At 52.3% G+C, this 13,034-nt stretch overlaps 1 protein-coding gene across 20 annotated transcripts in view; it reads right to left on the bottom strand.

Annotated features, from left to right (window-relative positions):
* Window positions 1-13,034, bottom strand: part of EPB41L2 (erythrocyte membrane protein band 4.1 like 2) — a 1,174,544-nt gene that overhangs the window by 118,660 nt on the left and 1,042,850 nt on the right. For 10 of the 20 annotated variants that reach the window (XM_078648868.1, XM_078648862.1, XM_078648866.1 and 7 more), the window contains 2 exons: window positions 5,965-6,507; window positions 4,705-4,827 (listed from right to left, as the gene is read on the bottom strand). In XM_078648868.1, coding sequence (XP_078504994.1) covers window positions 4,705-4,827; window positions 5,965-6,507 — 666 coding nt within the window. The remainder of the gene's footprint in view (window positions 1-4,704; window positions 4,828-5,964; window positions 6,508-13,034) is intronic. The other 10 variants (XM_078648871.1, XM_078648875.1, XM_078648874.1 and 7 more) reach the window with 2 other exon arrangements.

Here is a 13,034-nt window from a genome sequence, read left to right as displayed (position 1 = left end):
AGTTCGTCCGCCCTGGCGTTCAGAGAACCTGCCAGGTGTTGAACTGTCAGAGTCACGCCCTGACGTTCCAGCCATTGCCAGAGACGCAGAGCCTCCTGGCAAAGTGTCCACGACCCCACACCGCCCTGTTTGTTGCAGTACCACATGGCGGTGGTGTTGTCCGTGAACACCTGCACTACACTCCCGTTGACAAAGGGGAGGAATGCCTTCAGTGCTAGGCGAATCGCCCGCAGCTCCAACAGGTTGATATGGAGCCGGGACTCCGCCGGAGACCAGATGCCTCTGATCTCCGCCTCTCCCAAGTGGCCACCCCAGCCCTGGAGGGACGCGTCCGTCACAACCACGTGCTCCGGTTGGGGAAGGGAGAGGGATCTGCCTCTGACCCAATCGCGGTCCGTAAGCCACCACTGCAACTGTCTCGCAGTGCCCTCCGAGATCAGGACATGGTCGGATAGGTTGCCCTGATGCTGGGCCCACTGAAACTTCAGGTCCCACTGCAGAGCCCGCATCCGCCACCTGGCGTGATGCACCAGTAGGATGCAGGAGGCCATCAGCCCCAGAAGCCGCAGCGTCAACCTGACCGAAACCCGGGATAACGGCTGAAAGATGGGAATCAGAGCCTGAATATCCCGGACCCGCCGTTCCGGAGGATAAACCCGAAACTGCGCCGAGTCGAGAACCGCTCCGATGAAAAGGAGCTTTTGAGAGGGACACAGGTGTGATTTCGGCACATTGATGGAAAACCCCAGCTCGTGAAGGAGGTCCGCCGTCATCTGAAGGTGGTGGACGACTGTTTGGGGCGAGCCCGCCTTCAACAACCAGTCGTCGAGGTAGGGGAAGACTGAAACCCCTAACCGGCGCAGATGAGCTGCGACCACCGCCATCACTTTCGTGAACACCCGTGGGGCGCTGGTAAGGCCGAATGGGAGCACGATAAACCGAAAGTGCTCGTGGCCTACCGTGAACCGCAGGTAACGCCGGTGGGCCGGCAGGACGGGGATGTGAAAATACGCATCCTGCAAGTCCAACACTACCATCCAGTCTTGTGGGTCTAGAGCAGCCAAGACCTGAGCCAAAGTCAACATCTTGAACTTCTCCTTCCGGAGGAAGCCGTTGACGTTCCGTAGGTCCAAGATAGGACGCAGGCCTCCTTTGTCCTTCTTGGGCACCAGAAAGTAGTGGGAGTAGCAACCACACCCTACTTCTGGCCCAGGAACGCGCTCGATGGCCCCCTTGGCCAAGAGGGCCGTAACTTCCTCCTGCAGAAGTGCCAAGTGGTCCCCCGACACACGGTGGTTCTGCGGTGGCATGGCTGGAGGAGTGGACTCGAAGGGGAGGGAGTAGCCCCGTCGGATGAGCTGCAGCACCCACCTGTCCGATGTAATCGCGCGCCAGCGGGAGTGGTGATGGCGAACCCTGCCACCCACTGGCGTCACGTGAGCCCGAAAGCTCGGACTAGGAAGGCTTGGATGCAGCAGCGGGGGGAGGTGTGGACTGACCTCGCCGCTGCCCTCTACCGCCACCACGGCGGAAACCACGGCCGCCACCGCGCTGGGGAGCGTTCTGCGGCGCGTGGCTGGCAGCACGTGTGGGACCGCCCCTCCCTTGGCCACGAAAGGGGCTAAACGAACCCGTCTGCTGGCGCTGGGTCGAAAGACCCAAGGACTTGGCCGTGACCCTGGAGTCCTTGAAGCGCTCCAGCGCGTGGTCCGCCTTGTCACCAAACAGGCGACTGCCATCAAATGGCATGTCCATGAGGGCATTTTGGACGTCTGGCGAGAAGTTGGCAGATCTCAGCCAAGCATGGCGACGAATCGCCACCGTCGTGGACATAGCCCGTCCCAGCGAGTCGGTCGTGTCAAGACCACACCGGATCGAGTACCGCGCCGCATCCCGGCCTTCAACCAAGGCCCGGGTGAGCTTGTCCCGCACTTCCTGGGGGCATTGCGGCAAACACTCTTCGACCGTATCCCACAGGGAGTGGGTGTAGCGGCCCAAGAGGCACGCGGTATTACAAGACCGCAGTCCAGCGCTCAAAGAGGAAAAGACCTTTTTACCAAATTGGTCATACCGCTTTGATTCCCGATCGGGCGGAGCCGACGGGAATGCGGACTGTGAAGTGGAGGCCTGGATCACCAGACTCTCCGGGGAGGGATGGGTGGATAGGAAGGCAGGGTCGTCCGAGCACGGACGGTGACGCCTGGCAAAATTCCGGTCAACCGGTGCACCGGAAGCGGGCCTGGACCAGGTGCCCAAAAGGACATCCGTCAGGGCCTCATTAAACGGCAGCAGAGGCTCCTGAGGGCATGACTGCGGTTTAAACACTTCGGTCAGAATGTTCGGTTTGACCTTCGCGACGGGGAGCTCAAGGCTCAAGGCCTTGGCAGCCCTCATCAGGACCACCGAATAGGCAGCCCCTGCCTCAGACGCCACAGGGGTCGGGGAGACAAACCCAGGGTTGGGCGACTCGTCCAGACCACTGGCATCACCCAGATCACCTACCCAGTCCACATCATACTGGCAGGCACGGGATAAAGGGTCCTCAGACCCCTCCCAACCCTCTCCATACTCGTCCTCATCGCCGTATTCTGGATCGACGATATAGACTTCGGGGTCAATGGGCCCCATCGGCGCCGGATCCGGCGTCGGACGACGCCGGTCCGACTCCGCGTCAGGAGTCAGAGGGGGAATGGGGGTGGCGCCGCGTGGCGTCGGCCGGAACCGACGGCGGAGTCGCTGCACCGCGCGGAGGCGGTACCACGGGTTGGCCCAAAGGAACCGACGCCGGAGAGGCCGGTAGACCAGCCGGCGACGAACCTGAGGGGCCTAGCGGCGCTGGGGCCGGAGCCACCGGCGGCGTCGGAGCAGGAGCACCCGAACCGCTCGGACCCCCAGACGGGACCGACGGGCCCGCAGGCGCCGTAGGCCTCGCCGGAGGAGACCTCGCCCTCATGGCCTGGAGGAACTCCTCGATCTCCTCGCGCGACGCGCCTTCCCCAGGGACCGACGGGTATGGGGCAGACGGCGTCGGCGACCCACGCGGGGCCGCAGGGGTGGGGCCACCCGAGCCCCCGGCCGCATCACGCGGGCGTCGGGGGGAGTCGGGGGTGCGATGACAACGCCCCGACTTCTTACGCTTACCTGACGAACCGGAGGAATGGTGGCGACTCCCGGAGCGCTCATGGCGGCTCCGCGATCGTTCCCTCGACCGCTCCCTCGACCTCCGACCGGACCGGGACCGCTCTCGACGCGGGGCCGACACTCGGAGCTCGAGAAGCTTGCGGGACCGCTCCCGCCTAGCTTTCCCAGTCAAGGCCCGACAGTCGACGCAGGACTCCACGTCGTGGTCCGCGCCCAGACACCGGAGGCAGAGTCGATGGTGGTCGGTGACCGACATCAGGCGGTCGCACTCGTCGCAACTCTTGAAACCGGGCATCCTACCGGCACCGTAGAAGATTAATTAGTTAACAAAACACTTGGTCAAAAGACCGGAGTACTGCTCTTCGGATCTGCGCTAACTGGCGCGGAAAAAAGAAGAACTGACGTCAGCGCGCGGAGGCGGCGTCTATATACTCCAGCGACGTCATCACGGCGCACGACGCCGACGACGCGGAGCCGCAGGGGACGCCTGCAGACAATGCCTACCGACGCGCAGGGGTACTGCTACGCAAAAGTTTCCGGATCCAGACTGACGCCTGGGGATATTCTAAGGTAAGGAATCTAATACTAACCTGTTTCTTTCAGATAATTAAGTTCCTGACTCCAAAGAGTTGGAGGCAACACACACAAAGGCACCCCACTCAAAATAAACACTTCACCCTAACAAAGTGTCAGTCCTATTTCTTTGCTGGTACTTTTTAGCTTGTCTGTGCCATCAAACAGATGGATAATCCTGTGCAAAGTAGACTTGACTGTACCACACCACACTAGAAATCTTGAAAGACCGTGCACTGCATTACTGGGCTTCATTTGTATGATGCAGTTTGAGTCCCTATGACACAATGAGCCCAGGGTTTGTAAATAGAGAAAATGCATTTGGTTCAGATTTATTCAAGCATTTCTACAGATTACCTTTGCCTATGCTGGTTAGCCTTAGTGGTTTGGGTATCTGGAGACATAGGTCCTAAACTTTGTAATCATGCTGCAAGTTTCCATAGAAACAACAAGGTCTAATTACTAAGATTGGTGTTGTGTTCATTCAGAGGGATGTGGCATTGAAGTTCAGGTTGGACCATTTCTATTGTGATAAGTCTAAAAATGATTTGCAAAAACTCTTGCCTTAGGATGAACTAAAAACATAAGTTATGCACTTGGCACAAAATATACTTGAGTAGAGGGTGTCCGAGGAAATGGGAACACATTTGGGGGAACTGGCAGGGTTACAGAGGACTATAGGTAGGAACAGTGGGAAAAAAGTGAAGGCTTGTACTACACTATATTGATTACCTATTCAATAACTGGTGAAATGATGAATGTAAAATATAATGTATCATATAAGATATGTGGAAAATGTTTTTGATGTACTGGGCTGAGCACTATGCAATAAAAAAGTTGAAAGAAAGGAAAAGTTATGCGCTTGGGTTAATGGTCTGTTGTTCAGAATAACTGAAGTATTTCCATATATAACTTTATGCGGAGTGTGTTTAAGTACCCCGTGTATGATTCTAGAACCGAACAAAACATCAAGGAGGGCTCCAAAATTACCTGTGATGATTCATAAGTGATTGTTTTAGTCTCGGTCTGGACTAAAGGAACTTCTTTAGTGCAGATTTCTGCTCTCTGTGAAGCATCAGAAATAGTGACCATCTCGGTTTTCACCACTGGAGGCTGGGTAAAAATGCAGAAAAAGTTATTGCCAAATACAAAGAATGTCACAAAACCATTTGTTGGGTAATGTCTTCCCTTCCTTTCAAATAGTAGGCCGAAAACAAGTACTAAAGACACTTCTACCACCAAACAAAATTTCAAGGAAGAAGACAACAAAGAAGTAGAGGAAATGTATTGCGAAATCCCATTACTTCTCGAACTGACTACAACACCCCCCTCCCCCAGGCTCTGAAACAAAGTCTAAGCTTGATTCTCATATGAGTAAGTTATCAACTCACTCAGCAGAAATGAATTGATGCAGCTCTGAAGTCAACAAGAGCAATGTGGTTTTGAAAAGTCAAAAATGTTCTAACGGCTGCTGACATTTCACTACATTCAAGACATCACTGCTGTAGCACTGGCACAGCTGGAGCTGCATTTAGAGGTCTCTAAAAGAAAGCTGTACTGGATAATAGAGGTTGTGCCAAGTAGCGTGCAAACATGTGTATGTACAATTTCGTAAGGATCTCAACATGTATTTGCTAGGTGTAAAATTGTTACATTTACAAGGACACAGCAAAAGTTTAAAAAACAAAGCATTACTGATTTTAGGATGTTGTGATCTATTATTTGTAAATTCTTTCTATTGCATGCTCTTGCGGTAATTTTTAAATCAATTGTGCCACATCACTTATGAAAGTAATGCTTACACCAAGATGGTGTAAAACTGTTTATAAAATACATTTGAAAAGGTAAATAAAATGGTGAATGACATACTTGAAATGAAGACCTACAGACTGTTTTTAGCATTTGGAAAATATGAACAACAAACACAGTGTGAAACAGAAAAAGAAACAAATGAAGACTTCGAGAGAGGAATGACAAAACAGGAAGGGCAAACAACAGACAACATAATACAGAAATGATGTATGGTTCTGGCACAAGTGTTTGCGCTACTGTTCTCCAAATGTAGGGATGGAGACAAAACCATGAGTTTAGCAGGTATAGTTTACTTGCTCATCATTGGTTTCCATTAAAGAAAAGATCCATATGTTGTGATCAACCGAACACATACTGAGGACAAAAGCATAAAGGCAGGTTTCAACCCTTACAAGAAACTATCTAGCATCTCACTCCCATTCGGTGCAGCCTATTTACCTCGGAACAAAACAATATTTGAGGTGAAACATCAGTGTCAAAGTGAGAGGCATCTCCATTCATTTTAGGATGTTCATCTGTTGTTCTGCAATTGATTTCGTCTGGTAAAAGTGTCGATGATGCCTTGCAATTGGCAACTGTGAATTCATGGGTCAGATCTTCAACCACACTCTGGTTGTCCGTGCTCATCACTGTGACATGACTCCCATCTACAGCTTCGATAGGATGTGCACTCACTTCTGGACATGGTTTCTCAACATCTTCCAGTTGTTCTTCAAGTTCCTCCTTTATGACTCCATCTGGAACTCCGCAGTCGGCCCGGTACTCCGCACCCTCCTCCTCACTCTCACTGCTGCTCCCAGAAGAAGAAAGAGAGCCAGAGGCTTTCTGAGTTGGAACTACCAAGTCGTGATGCTGTCCCGTGACTTCTTCATAATTGTGAAGATGTCCATTTAATTCATTCTTCCATTTTTGATCAAATATTTTGTCTTCGGTCACAAATTCCACCTGGTCATCGACTACCTTCTGAATCTCACTTGTGCTCTATACTCCAGAAAAGTGGATGGATAAAACAAAATTTCATGAATAACTAAAGACAAAATATGGGAAAACAGAAAATAGCAAGCAAACAAAAGAACTGATGACAATCAAATGAAAGGGAATGGAGACGTATGTGGAGGTAGCGAGAATTCACATATAACATTTGATTACGCCTCAAACATCAGAGGGCACAGTGTGAGGCATTGGTGCTCCATGAATATGCTCTGTGAAATACTAAAGCAATCAAAGAGCATTCAATGAACATAATAACAGCAGGATGCACGTTGCAACATCAGCTTGCAAACCAAAAAAATATATCCCTAGCAAAAAAAGACAAATGCAATACAAACAGAAAGGGACACAAGTATATTATATGGAGTAACAATTATGAAATAAAACTGATTTGTGTGGAATCAAGTCCACTAATGAGAAAAGAAGGTTGCGGTGCAAATTACAGCTATTCTTAATACAACCAGCTTTCAGGGTCTTCTTCAGCACAGATATATATGTATGTTCTTATGAGGCCCTTTATTATACATTACTGAAACATAATAATAGTAGAATCAATTCTACGGAACTTCTAGTGTGATGCCGATGGGGTCTCACTGATGATAACTCATGATTTTTTTGTTTAAAAAAAGATAATGGTTTGAAAACTGGAACTGCAGGGAAATCCAATATGACCATTGTTTCATTTTGGCAATTTTTTGTGTCAGGCAAGATTATCGCAAAATTTCATCCGCTCCTTCAACAACTTTGCAGCAGATTCCTTTCCACTTGTATGGTTTTACAGGCCATTTGCAAGCAAGTTAAGACTAGGGTAGGCGTGGCCCGCCGTTAAGGGTGGAAGGGCACCACCCCTCACCTTTTTTGGAAACATGACATGTTCAGGTCAGACAGCCAGGTGTTATACATGCAATAAATGTGCGGGTGCCCAACTGCCTAAGCTGAACTGTGCCAGAATGAGGATTCCACAGCCCTGTGGGTGTGAACTCCACAGTCTGGCAAAGTGCTTAAGGGTTCCCCTCTCATGTTGATGTGGAGTGTCCCTGATAGATTTGGACCTGGATGCTTCCGTTTTAAGCCCTCAAGTGCTGGGGCACAGAGTGTCCAGTAGTGACACCTCATCACACGGTGAGGTGTGTTCAGCAGCCTCATGACCCCCTCACACTCTGTGACGAGTGAGGGACTGGTGCCTCCTCTCATTGGCTGCCCCCGGAATCTCATTGGCTAACGCAATTTTCAAAAACCTATATTGAGAAACTTGCACATCAAGTTACAAGGTATGCAGGCGGGGATTCCGCACAGATAGAGGAAAAACCACATCTTTTACATGCATCGTAGGAACAATTCTGCTTCAGCAGCCCACAACAATACACGGAGGGGAGTGACAGGAAATGGAGAAAGAAGGGCATGAAGGTGCTCCCAGGAGAGGCCAAGTGCTGGCTAGAGAGGCGGCAGAGAACCAGCAGAGTGCATAGATGGGGAAGCAACACTTTACGAGCCATCACCGGTGGCTGCCGCGGGCAATGAGCTGGCAGGGGGGCGCTGGAGAGGCTGCGGAGGGCAGAGCGCTCTGGCGCAGGAGGTATGAAACAAGAGGACCCCAGATGTCAAGCTGCCGGCAAGTTGCCGGCATCAAATCCCAGAATTCGGACAGAAGCGTATGACAACGCCCAACATCCTCAAACCAAGCGCAGACCCTGGGTGCGGGTCTCCGACCCCAATGTATGGCGACCCTGTGCCGTACGAGAACAGGCAGCATAGCAGTGAGCCGGTGGAGGCGTCAGGACAATGTTTCACAAAGACTAAGAGGCAGATCAGTGGATCTGGCGTGACAGGCGTGGAATGATCTCAGTGATGGCGGTGCACACCCCGCACCAATAAGCGGAAACCTTTGGGCACAGCCAGGCGAGATGAGAAAAGTTTGCAGCGGGGACGGAGCATGAGAGACAGCTATCACTAGCAGCAAGGCCCATTCTGTGCAGCTGGGCAGGAGAGCGGTACAGTCTATGCAGATATTTAAAATGTATGAGGCGCAGGCGGTAGTTAGGGGACAAAAGTTTAGTTTGCTTGCAACAATACAGCCAGACCTCCTGAGAGAAATCGGTGCCTAGGTCCTCGCTCCAAGCAGCGCGGGCAGCGGAAATCGGGGATGCCGCCAGCGTGAGGGCGTAGGGTCTGGGGACCAGTTTGTGAGGGGAGGCGGATGTGTATGCAAAGTCTAGGGCAGCCATCGAAGGAGGGGGCTGAGGAAATGTGGGGGCATCTCCCTGCAGGACGCTCTAAGTTGGTAATATAGCAGAGTGTCCATGGGGCCGGACTCGGCTGGAAGAGAAAAGAAGCCGTTGGCTGGGTAGAGGCCCGATAACGTGGACAGGCCCAGGCGCATGGCGTGTTTAACCATCCCGGCAGTTTGCAGTGGAGGGAATACCGGATTGTGTGTAATGGGCATGGCATTAGCGGAGGGCATGCTGGAGCCAGAGTATCTCTGGAGGCCGTCCCAGGCCCAGCGCAGGGTCTCCACCGTGTCGATCTCTCCTCGAGGGGGTTTTGCGGGGACAAAGATAGCAGTCTGGAGCGGCGAGGGGCCCGCAAGATCAGCTTCCACCGCCAAGGGAGGCTGAAAAGGCGTCGGATGCAGCCAGAAGTGAAGGAATCTGGCTTGGGCACTAAGGGCGTACAACTTGAAATCTGGGGCGCCCAGCCCACCATACAATGAGGGGAGTGCGAGAGTATCATATGAAATTCTAGGCTGACGCCCAGCCCTGACCAGAGAGATGATGAGGGAGCAAAGTTTACAAAAAAAAATGAGCCTCGAGAGGGACGGGGATATTCAGGAACAGGTGTAGAAACTTCGGGAGCACCACCATCTTGGTGATGGCTATGCGCCCCACCAGAGACAGGGGCACGCGCGCCAGAGGGTAATCTTATTTTCCAGCCAGTCAACCGCCCAGCCGAAATTTGCCCTCCAGAGTTCGTTCACGTTGCTGCTGAGCCAAATGCCCGGATATCTAGTGGGCTTCGACGCCCACACAAACGGATAATCCGGAGTGAAGGGGACAGTGGCGTCCGTCAGGGGAAAGAGAATAGAGTCCACATTTGTAAAGCGCACAATCACCCGTAAGGGTCTCTAGGCGCTGGGGGCCGTCGGGAAGATTAAGCAAGCTATTGCCCAGAGTCACATGGTGCTGGGCTGACCTGCCGCCGGAGCCGGGGATCGATCCCTGATCCCCAGATTCCAGCGTCAGTCGCCCTGGCCGCGGCGCCACACCTCTCCCTGTTACTCTAGTTAACCTGGATGCCAGACAAACCCCCGAAGCTCACCACCTCGTGGACCATGGGGCCGAGATTTTCTTGGGGGTTGTGGACATAGAGTGTGACGTCGTCCACGTACATAGAAACAACCAAGGCTCGAGCCGCAAATCCAAGACCCCTAAGGGTATGATGCTGCCAGAGCCTAGCGGCAAGGGGCTCCATAGCTTCAGCGAACAGCATGGGAAAGAGTTGGCAGCCCTGCCTCGTGCCCCTAGCAACGGGGTTGGGCTGCGTGATCTGACCATTGATCCGAAGGCGAGCTGTGGGGAGAGAATAAAGAAGGTGGACTTTGCACAGAAATACCGGACTAAAGCCTAAGCGAGGGAGAAGGTAAAAGAGGAAAGGGCACTCAGGAGTATCAAAGGCTTTGGTAGCAACTAAGAGGGCAGCAACAGCCGGAAGTGGGGGGTTGATTTGTTGGAGAACGGCGAATATAGTCCGGAGATTATGCGACGTGGCACAACCAGGGACGAAACTGGACTGGTCTGGGCGAGCTATCAGGGGCATCAGAGGAAATAGGCGGAAGGCCAACATCTTGGCGATAATCTTATTATCGTTGTTGATGAGAGACAGCGGGCAGTAAGAGTCAAGGAGCTCGGGGGACTTGTCCGGTTTTAAGGGAAGTATTAACAGGGTCTAGCGGAGCGAAGTGACCGCACTCAAAGGAGTCGTTATATATAGCGGCAAGGTGCGGAACCAGAATGGGCGCGAAGGCTTTGTAAAAGGACGCAGGTAAACCGCCGGAGCCCGGAGCCTTACCCCCAAGCAGACTATTAATGACTGCCAGGATCTCCTCCTTAGAAAAGGGTTCGTCGAGGTACTCCCGGTTGCTGTTGCCCAGCCAGAGGAGCTCGAGAGTGTCGAAGTATTGGTCAAGGATGTCGAGCGAAGGAACAACCCCAGTGATGTAGAGTTGAGGGTAGAAGGCGGTGAATCTAGCTACCAACTCCTCGGGAGAGGCTGTTCTTTCCGGTCCCCTATCCTGGAGCGCTGTGATATAAGATGCGGCATGAGACAGTCGTAGGAGATTGGCTAAAGTCTTGCCCGGGCAATCCCCTTCACCAAAGTGACGCACCCTCGCCTCCCTACACAGAAATGAGATTTCCCTATTGGCCTCATCATTAAAATCTGAAAGTTTAACCCTGAGCTGTGCAAGAATGTCGGGATTAGGACTAAGAGAATGCAAAGAGTCAAGAGCCTTGATTTCTTCCTCCAATCGTTCAAGAGCACCACAAATCGAGCGCAGGACACCAGCCTGCTTAGAGATACATTCGCTCCGAATCACCACCATGAAACCTTCCCAAAATGTGGAAGGGGAGTTGACGGAGCCATCGTTAAGATCAAAATAATTTGCAATTGCGGTTTGGATCTTGTCGCAGAACACCAAATCCTGGAGCGCATTGGGAGGCAGCCGCCAGGCAAATATGCGCTGCGGGGAGTGCGGGGGGAGCAAGCTAAGGTGGCTGGGAGCGTGGTCAGAAAGTGTACGTGCCATGTGCTCTACGGAGGAGACCCAAGCTAAAGCAGCTTGAGTGGTGAACCAGAGGTCTAGGCGGGACCAACAGCCCAGAGAGCCCGACACGCACGTGGCTTTGCGCGCTGCAGGGTGGGAGTGCCACCACGCATCAAGCAGGGAGTTGTCAGTTAGTATGGAATGCAGGAGAGAGGTAGCGCACAGGTGCAGAGCGCGGGGTCCAGAGCAATCAAGGGTGGCTGAAGGTGTGATGTTGAAATCGCCCCCTAAAAGCAGCGAGGCAGGGCCCAGGGAGATGTGTTGCCACACTTGCGCAAAGAATTCAGGGTAATCAGAGTTGGGGCCATAGATTACTGCGAGGATCAGGGGTTGGTCCAGGAGATTGCCACGCAGAATGATAAAGAGCCCCCCAGGGTCCGCAATAACCTGGGATGTGTGCCAGGGAAGCCCTCTGCACATTAGGATGGATACCCCACGAGAGTAGCAGGAGTAGAAGGAATTTCGCCCCAATGTCTAGAGAGAAGCCTGAAGGATGTAGCGGGTAGAAGGTGGGTTTCCTGGATGAAACAAATGTCAACCTTATGTCGGATGAGGTGGGCATGTACTAGGCGGGCCTTCTGATGGTCATGAAGACCGCGGACATTCCAAATCCAGAGTATGGTGTCCCTCATATCGCTGTGCCATGAAAGTGAGTGACGGATGAGGACAGATGCGAAATAAGAGCCAGACATGATTGGGAAGGGATGTGCAGTGCAGAAGTCAATTTAGCGATTAACACGTTACAGAAAAAGTCATAAAACAGGACAAACAGGCCTCGGAATGGAGGCAACATACCCAATGAACCCCTCCCCCACCACCACCACACACACACCAACCAACCCCCCAATCAGGTTGAGAAACCATCCCCACCCACCTAGGGAAACCCCAACTAGGAATGGGAAGCTCAAAGTCAAGGAAGGAGGGAATTATCCCGTGGAGGCAAGTCCCTGCTCAGCGAACACCCCTGCCACTAGGACAGGGTGGCCAAGCCGCAGATTATCGCGGACTATGAGTGTCGACTTAGGAGGGCAACAGGGTGCCTCACACACCAGGGGCGCATCATAGGGAAGCAAGCGGGAGTCAATATTTACTGCGTAAAGAAAAAAGGGAGTGTAGGGCTGGTGTATTAGTAGCAGTGGGTGTGTAAAAGGGTAGACCACCAGGCTCACATGCAGGGGAACAGCAGAGCGTCAGATGAGGGTGGGGACAGGAACGGCTACATGAGCAGATGGTGCTGCAGCGAGAACAGACAACGTCTTACCATGAGACACAAGCAACAGGCATCTAGGAGAAAAGGCTACAATCAGTCATTGTCACTCAGATTGCCGTCGGCAGCTGTCTGGGAACTTGAAGGTGTAAACAAGCATCCTAGACCGGTTTTGGGCTTACGGCCTGGCAGTTCGGGCTGGACTGTTCCCATTGGGCGCAGGGTCAAGACTAATTTAACATATGGCTGGGTCCAAATTGGCATGGCATGTTGAGCAAAAAAACGATGGATTTAGGCCCAGATCTCTGTACTGGGGTCAATAAATGACATTGTTCTGCATTATGTCCATCAATTGTTTTTTTTGCATTTGTCACTCGAGTGGGACAGGTGCACAAGTTACTTACCTTTGGTAATGATACATCTGTAAGAAAGATTAGTTAGTTATAGATTCCTCACCTTAGAACTACCCCCAGACGTCAGACTGGATCCGGA

The sequence above is a fragment of the Lissotriton helveticus genome, chromosome 6 (genome assembly GCF_964261635.1).
Source record: "Lissotriton helveticus chromosome 6, aLisHel1.1, whole genome shotgun sequence".
Lineage (NCBI taxonomy): Eukaryota > Metazoa > Chordata > Amphibia > Caudata > Salamandridae > Lissotriton > Lissotriton helveticus.
The sequence above is the reverse complement of the archived record's forward strand: the minus strand, read 5'-3'. Positions and strand labels throughout refer to the sequence as shown.